Consider the following 20,904-nt stretch of genomic DNA (forward strand, 5'->3'; position numbering starts at 1 on the left):
GCATCATTTGTTTGATTTTACTGTGAAGAACTCCAAAGCCATTCATTGTTAGAATATTTTTATTTCCCATGTTTGTTCTGCCACTTAAAATTTAATTCACATCATGCACTGTCATTTAAACATTCTATTTTGTTTTATTTTAATTTGGTTTTTAAATTTTTCATTTGATTCCATCCCTCAGCTCATCATCGCATGCACCTTAGTCCCATGGAAAACTTTCTTGTTATGCGACTGTTGACACCCACACAGGCTTCTTTAGCCAGAAGCAGAAGTGCACTCATGCTCTCTGAGCAGGCCAATGACTCAGGTAAAAGAGGCCAAGATGGTGACATAGAGAAAAATGTCCAAAGCAATGTTGGTCAGCCTGGGATTTTTATTCCTGAATTTTTGTGTTTTGCTTCCCGTTTGCTGGCTTTATGAAATATCTTCAATGATTAATAACATTTTTTACCCACCAGTGTTTTGCTGTTTCTATGTCTGTTTTATGGGCCACAGAGGTAAGTTATTTTGACTGAGGGCATGTACTTTAGGGAAAAAATCTACTTGATGATCTATGAAAGTTAGTTGACTTTTCTTGGGAGATGGTTTGGCAAAGTGGCCTGTAGACAAGAGTCTCTGGAGATCCACAGCCAGCCCTACCACTACCTTTTACCATTTTGGGTAAGTTAATTAACTTCTCTAAGCCTCAGTTTGCACATCAATAAAATGGAGTTATTTTTGGTTGTCATGAGGATTAAATGAAGTAATGGTATAAATAAGGTAGCAAAAATGTCTTAAAGCCTTACTATTCAAAAGGTAGTCTATGGACCAGAAGTAGCAGCATCACTTAGGAGATTTGTAGGAAGGCCAACTCTCAAGGCCCACCTGACCTGCACATTAAAATCTGACAAACACTGGACTGGACTCTCAAAGCCCTTTTTCTACCAAATCAGATCAAATCATCATGTCAAGATTAATGAGAGCTGGCATTCTCTTTGTAGATAAGCAATGCTATATCCATGTGAGGTTTGGTCTTTATTCTAAAGATATAGTCCATTTAGTGAAATAACACATAAATTATATAAACATGTACCCATTTGTAGCTGCTTCTGAATAGTTGATACTATTTCTATAAATTAGAAACAGATAGCCAGTGAGCACTTGACAGGATGTTCAAGAGCACTAGTCATTAGAGAAATGCGAATCAAAATCATAGTGAGATACTACTTCACACCCACTAGTATAGCTAAAACCTTTTTTGTTGTTTTTTAGTTATACATGGACACAGTATCTTTTATGTGGTGCTGAAAATCGAACCCAGTGCCTCACATGTACAAGGCAAGCACTCTGCCACTAAGCCACAACCCCAGCCCATAGCTAAAACCTTTTAAAAAGGAAAAGGAACAAGTATTGGAAAGGTATGGAGACACTTGGACCCCTCACATATTGCAGGTAGAAATATAAAATAATGCAACGCTGTGGAAGACATCCTGGAAGTTCCTCAAAAAATTAAGCATAGTTACCATATGACTTAGCAACTCCACTTGTAAGTATAGAGCCAAGGAAATTTAAAAAAAAAAATTCAAACAAAAACTTGTATAACAAATGTTCTTAGAAGTATTAGTCACAGTAGCTACAAAGTGGAAATAGCTCAAATGTCCCACAATGAGTAGGTAAACAAAATTACGGTTTCCAATCTGTAAAGTAGACTATTACTCAGCTGTAAAAAGGAATGGCATACTGATAGATGCTACAAGATGGATGAACCTTGAAAATATTATGGTAAGTGAAAGAAAGCAATCACAAAAGGCCATAAATCATATGATTCCACTTATATGAAATATCCAAAATAGGTAAATTCATAGAGTCAGAAAGTAAACTAATAGTTATCAGGGACTAGGGGAAGGAAGAAAGGGGAGTGATCACTTAATGGATAAAGGATTTCTTCTGGGGGTCTTGAAAATGTTTTGGAATTTGACTGTAGTTATGGTTGCATAGCCTTGTAAATATTCTAAAACCCATTGAATTGGACACTTTTTAAAGGGGATTTTTATATTCTATCTCAAATAAACAAACTTTAGTCTGTATAAAAGTATCCCTATTTTGAGAGTAAAGAACGTTTCATGGTCCCTAAGATTAACCTCAGGATCAGTGATTTGCTTGGAAGGCTGAGAAGACTCGGCATTTAGGCACACTCACCTCTGACTTATTACAATGAAAGGATACACAGCAAAGTTAACAAAGGGGGAAAGGTACATGGGATAAAGCCCAGGGAAGACAAGGTGCAAGTTTCCAGAGTGCTCTCCAGTGGAATCACTCAGGGTACATTTTTCCCAGCAGTGAGTTGTGACATGTATGAAATGCTGCCAACCAGGAAAGCTTATTAGAGATTCAGTTCTTAAGAGTTTTTACTGAGGAATGACCACACACACCCCTTGACCAGAACATACCCAAAATCCATGCTTCTGGTATGAAAGCAGTGTCACCATTATTGTTTTTACAAACAGTTTAGGCACAGCAAGCCACTCATCAGTTAATGGAGGGAACCCTGCTAAAATCTTAAGTTCCCAGATGCTGGTCAAGGGCCAGTCTTGTAAGCAGACCCTTCCAAGGACAGCACTCAGGTCTTCTATGTTAACTCTTTTCTGTGCAATCCGTACCCTTGATTCATTGTCAGGATGTCTTTAATAGAAGAATTACCTGTAGGTTCTAACAGCAGGATGAGACCACCCATGATACTGGTCTCATTTGTGTCCTTTAAAGGTCATGGACTTAACAGTTAAAGAAAATCCCATTAACAAGAGGAGTCTCTCTTAGGCAGCCAGGCACTTTCTTCATTGGTTTCTTATGAATCTTTTTTACCTGGCTCCAGCCCAGCTCTGACCAGTAAGTTGAATTTGATCTGAATACCTTCCAGAGAGGAATGTGGGAGTAGTCACAGCACACTTATAAGAAATACAATAAGTGGTCTAGAGTCAAAGAGCTGAGAACATTAGGGCACTTTCAGCTGAATATGTGTTGGCCAGGCTAGACAGCCCACAATGTGACCTACCATGGTTCTTCTTGCCCCGGTCTAGTACAAGTAATTCCATTCAGTTAGTTAGAAAGGGGTTGCCTGAGTCTTGCAATCTCAGCCTGTTTCTAAGTGACACTAGTTCTTCTGCCTGGTGAATGTGGACTGTATCTGGAGGTGTTCTGCAGGGACTGTGTAGGAACTGGCCCAGTCCCCTCTCATGTGCCATCTAGGCTCAGCAGTTGGTGCTTGCAGCAACTTACCAAGGCAGCACGGGGAGTTTCCTTCTGGTAGAAAGAAGAGCTTCCAGGATCAGTTCTAGAAAACAAAGGTCTTTGTGACATTGTCCCCTATGCCACCCCAGGGTGCTCGGTTTTGTTTTTTCTTCATGTCCCATTCAGGAATCAAAACTTTACATTTTCTTAGCTGGACATGGTGGTGCACACCTGTAATCCCAGCAAGACCCTATGTCTAAATAAAATGCCAAAAAAGTGGGGGGGGGGTGCTGGGGATATAGCTCAGTGGTTAAGTGCCCCTGGGTTCAATCCCCAGTACCAAAAAAAAAAAAACTTTACATTTTCTTAATCATCCCCTACTTTCACTCAGATATGTCAAAGAAAAGATAAGCATTTTTTTAAAAAAAAAGACATTTTTATCAAACTTAATCAGAAAGACACAATGTGTTTAGGTATTAGTTGGGACAAAAATCCTAAGTTTTCAAAAAATTTCAAAATCCCATTCTTTTTGTCCTGTTCATTTATCCAGTGAGCAGTCTAAAAATGATCACTCCCTTTCCTAAGACAGCTACATTTCACAAATCGCTTTACTGAGGTATATTGAGGAAAGGTGAGGTGAGGAAAGTAGAGTTGGGTTCTCAGTCAGTTGTTATAAACTATAGCTTCTTTGGAAAATCAAACTCAAGAAAACAGCAGTCCCATATCCCTAGAGAAAATGGAGTTCAGTTTTTCAGTGGTGAATAAAAGGGTCACATTGCTAGTATTTCCTAACCTGTAGCTTTTACAGGATTTTACAGGGTCACAAGGTAGAAATGCACTTAGGCTCTGTATCAGAAATATAAAACTGAGGATCAGCTTGATTTTGGGTGGTCCCTCAGAGAACAGGCCCTGTTCTATGAGCACTTGTATGTAACCCAGATGGTCCAGCAGTGTCCAGGATGTTTTCACAGGGTAGGACCCCATGAAGTGGTTCTCTGTATTTGTACCAGTCCCTAATTGAGTTTTAAAATGCCAGAGTATCCCTTTGTTTGGAAATTAATCAAAAATTACAATATGGAGCTCTGTGTTCTGATTCCACTATACCCAGAGTTTAAGTTCCAACAACCCACTGTTGATAAATGCAAGAAAGTTGTTTCCAAATTCTACTTGGAGGAGAAAATAAAAACTAAAGGCATTATCTGGGCTGCACTTTACCCCCCTCACTTTGGTTAGCACAACCAGAAACAGCCAGGGGATCCATTGAGCCAACTCTCTTGGAGTTATAATGGTCACTTTCAAATCCCATAGGCAACTTGGCTTCTGTTCTATACATGAATGACTCCATGGTTACCCAGGCACCAGATTCATCATTCTTTGCCCCTTTGTCCTAGTTAATCAGGGTCACTGTAGTGATTCACAATGTGACACCAGTTGTGATTCTTGAGACCACCCCATGGTTTGATGATTCACCAGAGAACTCAGAAGACTCAGCATAGTTACACTTGGTTATAACTAATTATGGCAGGATACACAGTGAAATTAGCAAAGGGAAGTGGTACATGGGGAGGAGTCCAGAGCAAACCAGGCACAAGTTTCCAAGGCTCCTCTCCTAGTAGAGTCACACAGGATATGCTTAATTCCCCCAGTAATGAGTTGTGACAACTCATTTAAAATTTTTCCAACTGAGGGAATTCTTTAGAGATTCAGTGCTCAGGGCTTTTACTGGGAGCTGGTCATGCAGGCACCCCCTGCTAGGCACGTACCCAAGTTACAAACATCCAGAATATATTATTTATATAAACAACCTAGGTACTTATTAATGGCAGGGACCTTCCCGAAATCTGAGTTCCTAGATGCTGGCCAAGGCCAACCTTGTAAGTAGGCCCTTCCAAAGACAGCAGTCAGTCCTTCTATGTTAATTCTTCCTGTATAAGGAAACTGAGATTTAGAGAGGTTGAGTGGCCTGCCCAAGGTGATTCAGTGTGAAGTCTAGCTATCTCCAAAGTGCAGATTGTTATTTGCCTAAAATTAACTTGACTCTTTAGTCTGTGAGCCTTTTAAAGGTGGGATCCATTCTGTGAACAATAGGAAAAGTTTCATATTTCAAGAATGAATTGCCCATGTTACATTTTAATAGACATATGGTATTCCTCCCAACTTCTTCTCTTCCTGCTTTTTCCATCTGTATTCCTTGTCTTTCTGGCTGTTATACTGTAACTCTCTAGTATTCCATGCCTGTCCTCGTGTAGCTCCTGTTGGCCCTCTTAAATCTTCGTACAAGTCTTCTCCTACCCGAACCACTGAGAGGAAGAAGGCTACAGCTACATCTGGTGCAGGAGATGCTGGGAAAGGAGCCCCGGCAGGAGCAGAGGCCTCTCCGGTAGGTTTAAACCCACTCACTCCTTCATCCTTCTGGAATGTGGTTTATCTGACAGTGTGATCATTTCCTTCACTTGACCTGGGCTCTCTGTTTCTGTTGGTCTCTAGGGACTGCTCAAGGAGTAGATTTGGTTTAAAATTTTATCCAGGCTTTGAAAATTGTTTAACTTTTAGCACTCTCCTAAATCTTAGTGCCTTGTTGCAAATTCCTAATGACATCTATGTTATAGCTTGCCCTCCAAAGGACAGGAATCCGAAGGAGTATTGCAAGTGAATTCTTCTTTGAGAATATGGGATTCTGGACTGGTCTTACCTCTACAGATAATTAGAACTGAGGCTTTAGGTCAGCCTTCACCTTGGGGAAGTAGCCTTTAAATATTTTTAAAATATTTTTGAGGTCATGCTGACACCATCAGTAAAGTAAATGTTGATCAGGTACTCCCAATTTTGTGTACTTATTTAAAAATTATATATATAATACTACTTAGATTATCATTTGCTATATAGCACATTACTCCAAACCTTGGCAACTTAAAATAACAGATATTTCTTATCTCATGGGTTCTTTGGATCAGTAATTGAGAGTGCTTCTGGTACTCTCAATTAAGAGTAGTAAGATGCTAGCCAGGACTGCATCCTCTGAGAGCTTGGCTGGGCCTCTTTGTATCCCCCCCCCCCCCCCGCCCCGATACTTAGAATTGAACCCCAGGACCACTCTGCCACTGAGCTCCATCCCCACCCCTTTTTATTTTTTATTCTGAGAAAGGGTTTTCCTAAATTGCCAAGGTTGGCCTTAATTTTGTGATCCTCCTACCTCAGTCTCCAGAGTTGTTGAGATTATAGGCATGCATCATTGCACCTGACCTTGACTGGATCTTTTCTGAGATGGTCATAACGTGGCCACAGGAAGGAGGACTCAGTTCCTCACTGCCTGGGCCTCTCCATAAAGCTGCTTAAGTGTCCAAATGACATGGTGTCTGGCTTCTCCCAGAGCAAGTGATCTAAGAGAGAAAGTGCAAAAGAGGGAAGCTGTAGTTAGTGCCTTTTATGTTCAACTTGTCACTTCTGCCATAGACTTCTGCCAACAGTCTATGGCAGAACAGCAAGTCACGAAGAGCAACCCAAACTCAAGGGGAGGGGAATTAAACTTCACCTCCTCCATTATTTGAAGGAGTATCAAATAATGTGTGGACTTATGCTAAAACCACCACATACTCACTATTTGACATACTATTTTTATTTTTTTGCACTGCAAAGTATGGAACCCAGGGCCTCATCCATGCTAGGCAGGCACTCTACCAGTGAGCTATATTCCCAGCTTTGTTGGGCATTTTATAATAACATATTTTCATTTCAAATTTATTGTGGCCCTGGGATTCTTTTTTTAAAAATTGCAATGTACAAACTTTATTTAACAAAAGTAACAGGTAATGTCAAACAGGCACTTCTATCACGAGAAAAAGTGAGCCAGGTATGGTGGTGCATGCCTGTAATCCCAGCAGCTCAGGAGGCTGAGGCAGGAGGATCATCAGTTAAAAGCCAGCCTTAGCAACAGGGAAGTGCTAAGCAACTCAGTGAGACCCCGTCTCCAAATAAAATACAATATATGGCTGGGGATATGGCTCAGTGGTTGAGTGCCCCTGAGTTCAATCCCTGGTAGCCCTCTACCCAAAGAAAAGAAAAAGTGACTTAGAAGAAATTTTATCTTAAATACCTTGCAATAACATAAAGGCAGTGGTATTTAATTGAGTTCTGTTGCTGTGAAGAATGTAGCTCATGCACAGATATGGATGAATGATTGTACATTTTTCAAGTAGTCACTGAATACTAGAAGAGGTCATCTAAAAAGAAAAATATGTGGCTCTGGTTCATGAATCATGTAATGGGCCCAGCCTAGACTCTGTTGGACACCAAGTCTCCTCCACTCCTCTTCAGACATTAAATGAGTTTTGGGTACCTCTGGAAAGTTCTGTGGGTAACATGACATCCTGGTACTTGTAGTGATCATCAAAATACTTATTAGAGCAGTAGATCTACTTATGGGTATCATGCCAGCGCACAACAGGGCAGAAATGATGCAGAAACCAAAGAGAATGCAATGAGTATAGGAAGCAGAATCATGTCCTTCCATTTTAAGCCAGGGCAACAACTTGACTGAAACCATGAGCTGCTGCTGCTTTTTTTTTTTTTTTTTTTTTTTTTTGTTGTGGTGCTGGGGATTGAACCAAGGGCCTTGTGTATGCAAGGCAGGCATTCTACCAACTGAACTCTATCCCCAGCACGGCCCTGAGAGTCTTTAAAAAAGAAGTGAATGTTTCCAATTTTTAGATTTGCTGTAGGATGGATTATTGTGGAAGGGGGCTAACATTTGTGGATGTCAGGGCCAAGTGAGAACTTGTTACAGAAAAATATAATAGGGAGAGAAAGGGACTAATCCTTATGGAGCATTTTCTGCTGGCTGGGCACTGATATCCATTTCTTTCTCCATTCTGCTGAAAGGGATGAAAGAGAAACTACAGAAGAATGGATGTGTTGCATTCTCCATTATACCATGTATGCTCTTGGGGTCTGTAGCTCACTTTCTTGAATGTTATAACTACATTCTTATTCACCTGTAATTTTTTTCTTAGTAAACATCATCTCTTTATACTCTTTCCCAGTTCCTGTATGTCCAGGACCATAATATGCTTCTGTTGTTAGTTCTTGGTAAAAACAAGAAGAGGGAAATCTGCATGTTGAGACTGAAAGCTATTATTCTTTTCACTGGATGACCTAAGTGTGATGACCTTGTGGTACCTCTCTGCAAAGATTCCTATTCTGTCCTATTACATTATAGCTTCGTACAGATCCCTCTTAAAGAAAACTATGTTACTTCCATTTGAGATATTTTCAGAAATTGTAGAAGTGGTACCAGCCATGAGCTGTGGCTATCTTACTCTCTGTCCTTATAGGTGGAGAAGGTGAAGAGGGGACAGCGAGCGACAACTTCCATCCATGCCGGGGGCCTCGGGTCCCCACTGAGAAGATGCGAGCTTCCCGCAGGCCTTCCTAAGAGATCATCTTCTCCTGTGTTATCCAAGTAAGCATCTCTCCCCTTTGCCAGACAGTCTGATTGATGACTTAGAACCATTTGAGTGGGGTTTGGTGCTATCTAACATTATAGCTCTTGTTCCCTTATGAGGCATGGCCAGCCAGAAAGAGTAAGCAAGAGAAATGCTAGCCTTTGAACTATCTGCCTTGACTCCATTTATCTTCTGGTTAAATGGTGTACCATTAAGGGATTTGTTGCTTGGTAAATAAATACAGGACTCTTATTTGCCAAAATGAAATAGTCAACATTTTCTCCTTACAGCGTTAAAATCCATTCTGTTTACTGATCATTCTTTTCTTTTTTGATTGCATCTGGATTGAAGTGATTGCATTGTGCGTGGGTACCTGCTTGCCGTCCTCTGCCTTTCCCATCTTATTGTCTACTTAACATCAACAATAACTTGTCAGCCATGAATTTTTATTAGAAATTTGGTAAACTCACCAGTGAAAATATGTAAATGAAAAATTTATATCTGTCACCACTGTTTTAAGTCTTTGAAGTATTTTACCAACTAACAAGAACGACTCATCAAATAATTCATTTTAGTAGTACAATGGAAACATCTTTAGTAATAGTGTGAGAGAAAGAGAAATGTGATTTAATTTGGGAAAAGAGGAAAGTTTTGTTTTTTGATTTTTTTTTTTTTTTTTTTTGGTGGTAGTGGTGGTTTTTGTTTTTGTTTTGTTTTGTTTTGGTACTAGGAATTGAACCCAGGGGCACTGTATCACTGAGCTATATCTCCAGTCCTTTTTATTTTTATTTTGAGACAGGGTCTCTCTAAGTTGCTGGCCTTGAACTTGCAAACCTCTGCCTCAGCCTTCCAAGTTGCTTGGGTTACAGGTGTGCACCACCATGCTTGGTTAGGAAAGTTTGTATATATGGAAGATAATGTAGACCTTGTTTAGTACATCCGTTTGACTCAAAGAATGAAGGATAAAACACAAATTTAATGAACACTTAGGATTTGTTTAAAATATTTCAAGGTGACGTCAGCTCTTCTTTTTAATGTGTTGCTTTCTAACAGAGTTTTCACGATTATTAGTTTTCTCAGATTACTATGATTTTTAAAAACTTTTATTTATTTATTTATTTATTTATATACGGTGCTGGGTATCAAAGTGCCTCATACATGCGAGGCAAGTGCTGTACCACTGATCCACAGCCCTAGCCCCTACTATGATTTTTATAGACTACTAATATCCTTCCATAACACATCTCTGAATTAATAGGTTGTTTTTTAAATTTTCATTGTTTAGTTCACAGTGTCCTTTCTATGCTAGTTTTGCTTGTCTTATTTCTTAGCCTTCTTGGCTCTTATCCACAAATCACTATGCTTGTGTTAACTTGGGATATTTATTTATTTATTTTATTATTTTTAAGATATTTATTTATTTATTTATTTATTTTAGTTTTCGGTGGACACAACATCTTTGTTTGTATGTGGTGCTGAGGATAGAACCTGGGCCCCACGCATGCCAGGCGAGCGCGCTACCGCTTGAGCCACATCCCCAGCCCCGTCTTGGGATATTTATATTAATAGAAAAGCCTAGTTCATACTGGAGTTTTTCCAGGTTTTAGTCTCTTATCCTAGATATTGAGTCATGGTTCCTATACAGAAAATAACTTGCAAGTTTCATCATTATTATTATAAATTTCATTAAAATAATCAAGTAAGTTATTGCATTCTACAGAGATGGGAGTTATGCTCTAGTAGGAAGCAAGGTCACAACTGGCTCTATGCTGTTTCTTGGAAGTTGAACATCTTGAAAAAATTATGTTTCTAGAACTATTTAATATTTTAAAAGACAAATCATCTGAATTTTTAATTTTTTAAAAACTTTTTTAGTTGTAGATGGACACAATATCTTTATTTTTTATTATTATTTTTTAATGTGGTGCTGAGGATTGAACCCCATACCTGACACATGTGAAGCAGGTGCTCTACCACTGAGCTGCAGTCCCAGCCCCAAGTCATAGGAATTTTATAAAATACTTGTTTGATCAGACACTTGAATAAAATCCCATACCATTTTTATATGTTCAATTTAGAGAAAAAAAATTATTCCCACTCTTTTAAAACAGTAATAGGGGGCCTGGGCCTGTGGCTCAATTGTAGCACACTTGCCTAGCATGTGTGAGGTGCTGGGTTTGATGTTCAGCACTGCATATAAATAAATAAAATAAAGATCTATCAACAACTAATAAAAATTTTAAAAAAACAGTAATAGGCACATGGTAGGTGCTTTAAATATTTTCAGGATAAATGAATGCAAGTTACTGTGTCAAGTGCCTCAGAGAATCAAAAAATGAATGAAAATAGTCTCTAATTTAAGGAAGCAAGGTGAGAGGGAGCCATGTATATAGTAATGTGCAGATCAGACCCCAATCCAAAGGGCTATCTGGCTCAAGACTTGTGACTCAGCTTGTCGTTGGATAGGGATCTGAGGAGGTCCCCCAAAAAGTAGAAGGGGATCAACTAGACCCTGCCAGGTTCTTGACTTACTCTGGAGAAAAGAATTTTAGGATGAAAAAAAAATTTTAGGATGAAAAAAAGAGGCACAGATTTATTTAGGAAACCAAGGAATACACATTCAGGGTGCGGAGAATGCAGGCTGTCTTGAGAGTGAGAGTGAGATGGGCTTTTGAGGTCTCAGGCTCTTCTTTTAAAGGAAACTTTGTAGGCTGGGGGTATGGCTCAGTGGCAGAGTGCTTGCCTAGCATGTTCGAGGCTCTGGATTCTATCCTTAGCACCACACAAAAGGAAACAAATTCTGTTCATCTACAACTACAAATTTTTTTTTAAAAAAAAGAAACCATAAATAGTGAACATCAGCAGTATGTGGATAAGGCATCAGCCTAGTGAGCTCAGTTTTCTGAGTCTTAGAGCACAGATAACGTCTGGAATTTACCTATATTATATGTCTCTAAGAGTATTTTCTCTCGGCTGCTTTTTAATCTGAAAAAAAAAAACATTGACTAAGCTAGCAATATATGTAGACATTAATTATCTGGACTCATAATACTCTAAGATTCAAAGGCTTTTTAGGAATTTACATAATCAACGAAGGTACCCTTCAACAGATAAATGGATAAAGACACAGTGGAGTATTACTCAACCATAAAGAATGCACTTATGGGGCAGGGTTTGTGGCTCAGTGGTAGAGCGCTTGCCTAGCCTGTGTGAGGCACTGGGTTCGATCCTCAGCTCCACATAAAAATAAATATATAAAATAAAGGTATTATGTTCATCTATAACTAAAAAAATATTTTAAGAAAATAAGAATGCAATTTTGGCATTTGCTGGTAAATGGATGGAACTGGAGACTATGTGCTAAGAAAAATAAGCAAAGGTCAAATGTTTTTTCTGCTATGCGGAAGCTAGTCCAAAATAAGTGGGGAAAGAGAAGGGGAAAAGTGGGGGGATTCCATCAAATAGAAGAAAGATGGGTGGACTATATGAAGGAGACTCGGGGAGGGAGAGGGAGAGGGATAAGGCAAGGGAAGAACAGCAGAATGAGGGCTGGGGTTGTGGCTCAGAGGTAGAGTGCTCACCTAGCATGCATGAGGTACTGGGTTCGATCCTCGGCACCACATAAAAATAAAAAAAGATATTGTGTCCACCTATAATTAAAAAATAAATATTGAAAAAATGAAAGCAAAATTTAAAAATTTTACAGAAAGAACAGTGGAATGAATATCTGATCTAACTTTCCAATGTACATAATATGAATATACCACAGTGAATCTCACCATCATGTTTATTCATCCACAAGCCACTATTAAAAAAAAAAAACCTGAAAGTAAATAGCAGAAATTTATAAAGTAGAGGGGAGGGAGAAGAGGAGGGATGGGGGAAATACTAGGGGTTGAATTAGAGCAAATTATATTCCATGCTTTTATAATTCTGTCATGAATCCTAATGTTATGTATACTAAAAGGAACCAATTAAAAATTATTTCTGAGGCTGGGGATGTGGCTCAAGCGGTAGCTACGCGCTCGCCTGGCATGCGTGTGGCCCGCGTTCAATCCTCAGCACCACATACAAACAAAGATGATGTGTCCGCCAATAACTAATAAAAATAAAAAAATCTCTGTCTCTCTCTCTCTCTCTCTCAAAAAAAATTATTTCTGGAGGAAAACTTGGGGAGTTAAAGATAAGGATGTTCTGGAGCTTCCTGGCACCTTCTCTGGAACCAGCCAAAACTGAATTTACCCCCTTTTCTGTGCTCAGGTAGCATCACATGCATACCTCTACCATTCATTCCTTCCACAAATACCTATAGATCACCTGCTGTGAATCCAGCATTCTTCACTCTTCTGAAGGTTCAGTGATAAATTTGGCAAAAGTCCCTGCCATCATGGAGTTTACGTGACAGTGATTAGCAAGTATAATATCAGGTGGTGATAATTGCTGTGAAGAAAAAAATAAGTGGATCAGATGACAAGATGTGGTAGAAGAGGGTAACTAGATAAGTCGTCAGGAAAGGCTTCTCTGAGGAGGTGATATTTGGTAAGAACCCTGCATGAAGTGAGGGAGCAGGCAGCATTGATGTGTACCTCATTGGGCTGTGTGAACATTTTAGGCTCAGTCTCCTGCTGCGCCACTTTGAGGGTGGGAACTATTGATTTCTTATTGCACAGCAGGTGCTCAGTGTGTGTCTGTCTTAGTGTATTTTGGTTGCTTGGGACCAGAAATGGTTTCACAGTTTGGAGTCTTTCAGATTTTAGAATGTTTGCATAGGCTTTATGGATTGAGCATCCCTGATCTAAAATCTGAAACTTGGAGCGCTGACATGATGCTAAAAAAGTTTAGGGTTTTGGAGCATTTCAGATTTCAGAATTTCAGGTTAGGGATGTACAACCTGTATTAACGAGTTGAGAAGTCTAAAGAGAAGCAAATTTTACTTGATTTTAAAATGTTCAGAAAGAAAGATAGTTTCCCACCAAGTGAAAATTAATAGCTGTACCACAGTGGGTATGGACCACATCTAAAAACATGGGAACTCATGTAGAATGTAAGGCAATTCTGAAAAATCCAGCTAAACTATATGGCAGTGAAAAAGAATGGGTCATTGTTGCCCACAACCACATGGGTAGATCTCAGGAATGGGTGGATCTCAGGTGTTGCATGGAAAACTCCTCTTGTAGAATGTCAGTAGTATCATTCCATTTATTTTAGTTCCTAGATGTGTAAAACTAAACAATCTGTTTTTAAGAATGTGGTAAATGGGGTTTTTTAAAAAGTAAAAAAATGGCAAACAAGATTCAGGGTGATGATGGCCTCTGAGTGAGGAGGAGAGGGAATTGGATCAGGGAGGGGAACATAGGCAATTCTAGCACATTGGTAACTTCTTTCTTTTGGATTAGGTGGTGGATATGTAGATGTTTGTTATATTCTTTAAACCTTATACATTTTGTACATGTTTTTGCACACTCGGTATTAAAGAAAAACAAAAAAGAGACACTTGATATTTAAAATGGTGTCATGCACAAAATAAACCCCATTTTCTTTTGACATTCTCACTATGGAGACCAAGTAATGTGATTTTTAAAGCACACTAAAAATGATGTGCTTTGAAAGGGGACATAGTTAGCCTCTTTGAACTCCTATCTAACAGCTCAGGCGAGTCATGTGATTAATGATCCCTGTTCCTGTGACCTCCTAAGCTCTGACAGTGTATTGTTCTCCTCCCTGATCTCAGATAAATTAAGCCACAGTTGGGTGGATGTGCATATTAATAGCATTGCCCTTCTAAGCATTCATGTTTATTTTCATTGTTTATATTGTCGGGTACTTGTATAGGTTTTTAGAAAACTAGCTTCAGTAACACCCTGAAAGATTTAGATGGAGCATACCTTTCTTCCTGTAACCTAGAGATAAGAAATCAAGTGCGGCCAACTAGATTTACCCACCCATCTCTGCCTGTGAGTATTGATGCTTGCCTGCACTTAAATTTTTTCAGTGTGAAGTATTCTCTAATGGTTTTACATTCCTAGAAATATATGTTAAATTGGTTGGGTCATTATTATGAGTAATATTTCAGTTATCTACTGCTGCTCTTAACAAACCCCCCAAAATTCAGTGGCCTACAACTATAATATTTATTTTTTTAATATTTATTTTTTAGTTGTAGGTAGACATACAGTATCTTTATTTCATTTTTTTGTGTGTGTGGTGCTGAGGATCAAACCCAGTGCCTAACACGTGCTTGGCGAGCACTCTACCACTGAGCTACAACCTCAGCCCAATTTATTATTAACTTGAGCTTACATGGCAGTTCTCTCTCTTAGTCTTTTATGAAGTTGTTTTATGGGTTAACTCACGGTCATTGGATGTTCTGCCATTGGGCAGTTCTTATCAGGGATCTTCTGTGCAGTTGTGGTCTATTGTCAGCTTGGACTGCAGTTACCTAAGTCTTGATGACTGGAAGTCCAAAATGGACCATTGTCTTTGCTGGTAGTTGATGCTGGCTTTTGGCTGAAGGGTTCCAGGAGCTGTCAACCAGTATTCCTGCATGTAGCCTCTCCATATCGCATAAGCATCTCATAGCATGGCAGCTAGGTTTGAAGAGTGAGCCATCTTCTAGGCAGAATGTGGAAGTTTCCAGGCCAGTTAAGGATATGCCCTGAATTGTCACAGAATTACTTATCTGCTGTGTACTATTATTCAAAGCAGTAAGGCCAACCCAGATTTAGTGAGTTGGAGAAATAAATTCATAAAATCATGTGGGATGAGAGAGATTATTGTGGCCATCATTTTTGCCACCACCATTGTTCTCCAATAAAAAGGATGACTGAAATGTTAAGTGACATCCTGTCATTGGAGCCATACTTATACTCACCCATTCCTATATTTTTCAATCTCATCAGAGGCTCATTTGCGTTTTAACCAGTCTTTTTAGCCTTTTTATTTTGACCTTTTTATCCTTACAGAAAAATTGTAAGACTAGAGCAAAGAACTCCTGTATGCCATTCATCCTGTGTTAACATTTAGCCATATTTGTTTCATTATTCCTGTAACCCATTACTCTCATTCACGGTCTCACATCTGCTCTCTATAGACACATACATTGAAATGCACACATGCCCAGATTTCTCTCAGAACAATTGAAGGTAAGTTATAGGTGTCATGCCCCTTTACCACTAAAATGAGGCATTGTTTTACATACCCATAGAACATTTTAAAAAATATTTTTAGTTGTAAATGGACATCATACCTTTATTTTGTTTATTGGGGTTTTTTTTTAATGTGGTGTTGAGGATTGAACCCCAGTGCCTCACATGTGTTAGGAAAGCACTCTACCACTGAGCCACAACCCCAGCCCATAGAACAATTTTGAAAATCAGAAAATTTAACTTTGAGATGTTATTGTTACTCAATTTACAATCTATATGCAGTTTTAGCCAGTTCCAATAAGATCCTTTATAGCATTTCTCCCCTTGGTCCAGGATCCAACCCATATAGTGTCCTATATTATCTTTGGTCATCTTATCTCTTTTGTTTCCTTTAACCTGGAACAGCACCTCAGCCTTTCTTTTTCATGATCTTGACATTTTTAAAACAGTTATTTTAAGAACTATCCTTCAACTTAGGTTGCTCTGATATTTCTTTGTGGTTAGATTCAAGTTGTGCATTTTGGGCAGAAATCCCATGGCTGGGATAACTAGGTCCTCAGTGCCTCATTTCATGATATCAGTTTATTTCCTTTACTGGTGATGCCAATGTCGGTCTCTGGGTTAAGGTAGTGTCCATAGGTTTGGGGGGTTTTTTCGGGGGGGGGGGGTTGTTGTTGTTGTTTGTATAGGTTGTTATTTTTCTCTCTTGGAAATAATAAATTTCAGAATGTTGGCTGAGCTGTGCTGATGAGGTCACAGATCCCTCCCTCCCAGCTAATGGGTAGTCTGTGTTCACTGTGCTTGGAGTTAAATGGCTTTGAAAAATAGAACTAGATTCCAGGATGTGGTGGAAAAAGTCTTTTGGTGTTCTGCTTTGCAGTCAACTCACGTTCAAAAGTGTGACAACCCTCTCCCAAGAGTCCCTCTTGCCCCTGTACTTATGGAAGTATTTGTTCATATTTTCTGCTAGTCATGAAACCTTAAAAGGTTATATAATGCAGCCCTGTGCACCAGGAAGGCTTTCTTCTACCTTCCCAAAGAAACCTTGTGAATCCCCTTTGTCATACTTGTATTGAACCTGAAAAAATTAAAGTAGAAGAGCTAAAAAAGAAAAAGGAATAAAAAAAATTTGATTTGAATGCCAGCCCTGGTACCTTCATCTGTTTGCATCTTTTTGAAAAAAGTCACCTAAGCTCTTAAGACGTTGGTTGTCTAATAATAATTTCCTACCTACCTCACTGGGTTATTGTGGTGATCAAATTGACCCTGATTAAAGAGATAAGAAGATACTTTAAAATAAAACTGTATAAGTACACAGTGAGTTCCCTTGATTAATTCATATTTAATTTCTTTTCTAAGCTAAGTTACCTATTTCCAGGAAACTGGAAAAAAAAGTGTTGCCAAATTTCATTTGGCTCACAATAGTGTGAACAGAGCTGGCCAGAAAGTGTGGGGCCTGCCACACCAGTACTGCCTTGTTTAAGATGCTATGCTCTTGCAGGGCAGCTGGCAGGGTGCTGAGTCTGTATGAGCAAGTGGTGAAGCAGGATAAATGGGAAACTCTATAGATAAAATTGGGAACTTCAAAGATTATTGTCTGTTTTTTGGTCTCTCACCATTAGAAAAAAATCAGACTTGCCTACACTTGTCTAATTTGAAAGTTGTGTTTGTTTCTGTGTCTTCTAACTTATCCTGTTTATTGAATTGGGGTAGGGGAATATAAGCAGACTTCTTGAATTTTATCCCAAATAATTCACCCTTACTTCTCAGGTATAAGTTATTTTTAAATGCATGTTTGTGGGTGGTTGGCCCAGTTTTACTTAGAATAGAACCTCACAGTCTGTGGTGTGAACTGAACCTACATGTGACAGTTCTATTAAAGCCAAGTGGAAGGAAGGCTGCTCAGGGCTTTGCCAATTTAAAACTATCAGAACCTGTCCCACTAGGCCATTCAGGTCTTTTCTTGGTAGGATTGTAATCCCATCCCACAGTTTGATCTACTTAAATGGAGTTATTTAAAGTAAGGGTCATGTTGGAATTTATGACTGCTAAGGCTGCAGCCATTTCAAGCCTCTTACCCATTGCCCCCATTCCAGTTCTGGCAACCCCAATGGTGGGAATAGTGTCTGCAGAAAAGCTCCTCATTCTCATCTATCCATTTAGGAGCAGAGGTACCAGCAAACTGTAGGACCACAGGGCAGAACTCACCTCTTTTAGTACCACTTAAAGAAGCCCATAATATGGCTTGCTGCAGGCAGGTCCCAGAAAGAGAACTAGAGTGAACAGAACTTGCTTGGTCTCACCAGTCAAAGAACTCATCTCTCTCTCCCAGAAGAAGGTGAGGGTAATGAAGAGCAGACAGCGAGCTAATCCCTCTAGGCAGGTTCCTCCTTGCTTCTTAAGGAGACAAAGTAGGAATTCTTATGAGAGAAGAAAATGTTTCTGTCTTCATCATCTACAACAAGATAGCAATTTTACCAGGTATCCTAGTGCTGCACACCTGTAATTCCACCAACTCAAGAGGCTGAGGCAGGAGGATCACAAATTCCAGGTCAGCCTGGGCAACTTAGCAAGACCCTGTCTTAAAATTTTTAAACAAGAGCTGGAGATGTAGCTCAGTGGTAGAGCACCCCTGGGCTCAATCTCCAGTACTACCAAAAAAAAAAAAAGCAGTCTCCTATGCTTTCCTACAGCCTCTCTCACTAAGTTCCAAATCTTCCCCCTGCCTTTACAGTGCTATTGGATGAAAGACACACATAGCATTTGCATGGTGTTCAAGGGAGTAGGTAGTGAGTTTTGAACTTGGAAAGGAATTAATGATCAAATCTCTCTCAGACTCCCTCATGGTGGTTATGACAAGTGGGTAGTGGGTTTATAACCATGGATGCTGCTCACCTTGATAGGATACTGTTAGCTTGAGAGAGCAGTGGGGGATTTGAGGGTGGAGAGACAACACACAGGTCTGCATGCTTAATTTTGTTCTTACAGTCTGACAGCATGAAAGGAAAGTGTTGCCAAGTACAAGATCTCATGCCATATGTTTGTACATGTTCTTTGAACCTAAACAAGTTTTTCTAGATCCTTGGAAAGCTATGCTTAAGTGGAGTGCTCAAGTGGAGTTAACCATGGAAGCCACTTAACCTTTCTAAGCTGGGTTTCCTCATCTGTAAAATGGCCATAACAGTAGTACCTGTGTCATATTGTTTTTCAACAACTAAAACACATACGTATAAAGGCACTCATACATTATCTCTCAAGCCAAGGCTTTCAGCAGCCTATTGGTGTGCTTTGAGGTCACTGTGGGGATTGGACACTACCCCTCCAACCAGAGAAGCTTCACTCATATTTATAAATTTTATGTGCATCTTTGTCTGTGTCCTCTCAGGGCTTCTCAGCTGAGGGGAAATCTCTTCCCTGAAAGGACATTTGGCAATATCAAGAAACATTTTTGGTTGTTATAGCCCACAGGTTGCTATTGGCCTTCAGTGGACAGAGACCAGAGATACTGCTCAAAATCCTATAGTGCACAGGATAGCCCCCTACAATACAAAACAATCTGGCCCCAAATGTCAGAAATGCCAAGTTGAAAAAACCTGTTACATGTTCAAATGCAAATCATGGGACAGTGGGGGGTTGTTCTGCATAATTTTTCTTTAATAAAGGAGTCTAAAAATCAGAAAACAGGAGGTCTATAGTGCATCTAGAAAGAATCACCTGATTGCTGAGATATCTGAACAACTGTATCCCTTAGGAATTGTGGGATAACCCTAATGTAGGGCATGAACCATCTTACAAAGGACAAATAGGACAGTAATCTGCAGAGAGTCAAAGCATCGTCTGTATAAACAAGGTATATTTGAGTTCTAGGTGGCCCCAGGAGTAATGGAGTGATGACACAGGGAAGTCATTTTGGCCAGTATGAAGAAATTCTTCCTAAGGTTGAAACTGTCCATCCAGCTGGAAAGCAGACTGCCGTGGAAGGTGTGGATGTCCTGCCATGGAATTTTGATGCACACTGATTATTTACATCAATAGAATGGTTGATACTGAAACAACTGGATTTTAGAAATTTAGATCATGTTAAAGAAGTATTCATTTTATCAGGTGATCAGCTATTACCCACTACCATGTGGCCCTCCTCTTGGCAGTGACTAAGAGAAGGTAGAGGTACTCTCCTGGCACCAAGAACTGACTTTTTAGCATGAGAATCTCATTGGAAAACTAGCCTACATCTTGCCCAGTCCACGTGCCACTTGTGGCAGCCTGAGACCAAGCTTAAACTGATCTGATAAGATTCTCCCCTGACTGCCAGGATCTGATTAGGTAATTCTTTAAGTCTCTGGTAAGAAATTGGCCTTACATATTGGGTTGAGTTGCCATTTTTATTGCTCTTTTTTCTGTTGATGGATGTTGGCAAGTGCACAGGGTTCAACCTGCTGTAGTATTAAAACAGACAGTTTGTGGTTACATACAGATTGATTTATATCCTTCCTAGAGAAACTCTATACAAATACTCACAAATCTCTGGGGTAAACTGGACATATCAATTTCAATTGTTGCCTACGTCCTCATCACCCAGTACTCATCAGGAGCCAGTCCTAAGCTGGAGAAGCTATATAACAGACCTGCATTTTAACAAAATGGTGTTTCCCTAAGTGTCTTATTTTCATCTTTTACATATTCCCAGTAGGGAGGAAAAAGATCCTATTAAACCTAAGAACCCCAAAAAGCACCCGTAATCCCATCTTTTAGCTGAATTCTTTCTCAGCATTTAAAAAGGAACTGGGAACATTGAAAACATTGTGTTTAGTGAAAGAAGTCAGACACAAAAGAACAAATTGTATGATTCCACCTATATGAGGTAACTGGAATAGGCAGAGGTCTTTACATACTCAGTGTATCTGGCCCTTATCAAATATACGGTTTGTGAAAATTTTCTCCTATTCTATGAATTGTCTTTCTTTTTTTCATTTTTTAAAAATTTATTTATTCTAATTTGTTATATATGTTAGCAGAATGCAATTCAATTCATAGTACACATATAGATCACAATTTTTCATGTCTCTAGTTGTACACAAAGTAGAGTCACACCATTTGTGCCTTCATGCCCG

At 39.3% G+C, this 20,904-nt stretch overlaps 1 protein-coding gene across 8 annotated transcripts in view; it reads left to right on the forward strand.

The window, feature by feature from the left end:
- Positions 1 to 20,904, forward strand: part of Map7d2 (MAP7 domain containing 2) — a 110,920-nt gene that overhangs the window by 63,434 nt on the left and 26,582 nt on the right. For 6 of the 8 annotated variants that reach the window (XM_058573065.1, XM_058573063.1, XM_058573067.1 and 3 more), the window contains exons 7-8: positions 5,433 to 5,587; positions 8,538 to 8,665. In XM_058573065.1, the coding sequence (XP_058429048.1) occupies positions 5,433 to 5,587; positions 8,538 to 8,665 (283 nt within the window). Of the gene's footprint in view, positions 1 to 181; positions 308 to 5,432; positions 5,588 to 8,537; positions 8,666 to 20,904 lie in introns of all 8 variants that reach the window. The other 2 variants (XM_046425871.2, XM_058573064.1) reach the window with 2 other exon arrangements.

Source organism: Marmota monax, unplaced genomic scaffold (genome assembly GCF_021218885.2).
Source record: "Marmota monax isolate L192 unplaced genomic scaffold, Marmota_monax_Labrador192_F-V1.1 WCK01_AAM20220418_F8-fsc00203, whole genome shotgun sequence".
NCBI classification, from domain to species: Eukaryota; Metazoa; Chordata; class Mammalia; order Rodentia; family Sciuridae; genus Marmota; species Marmota monax.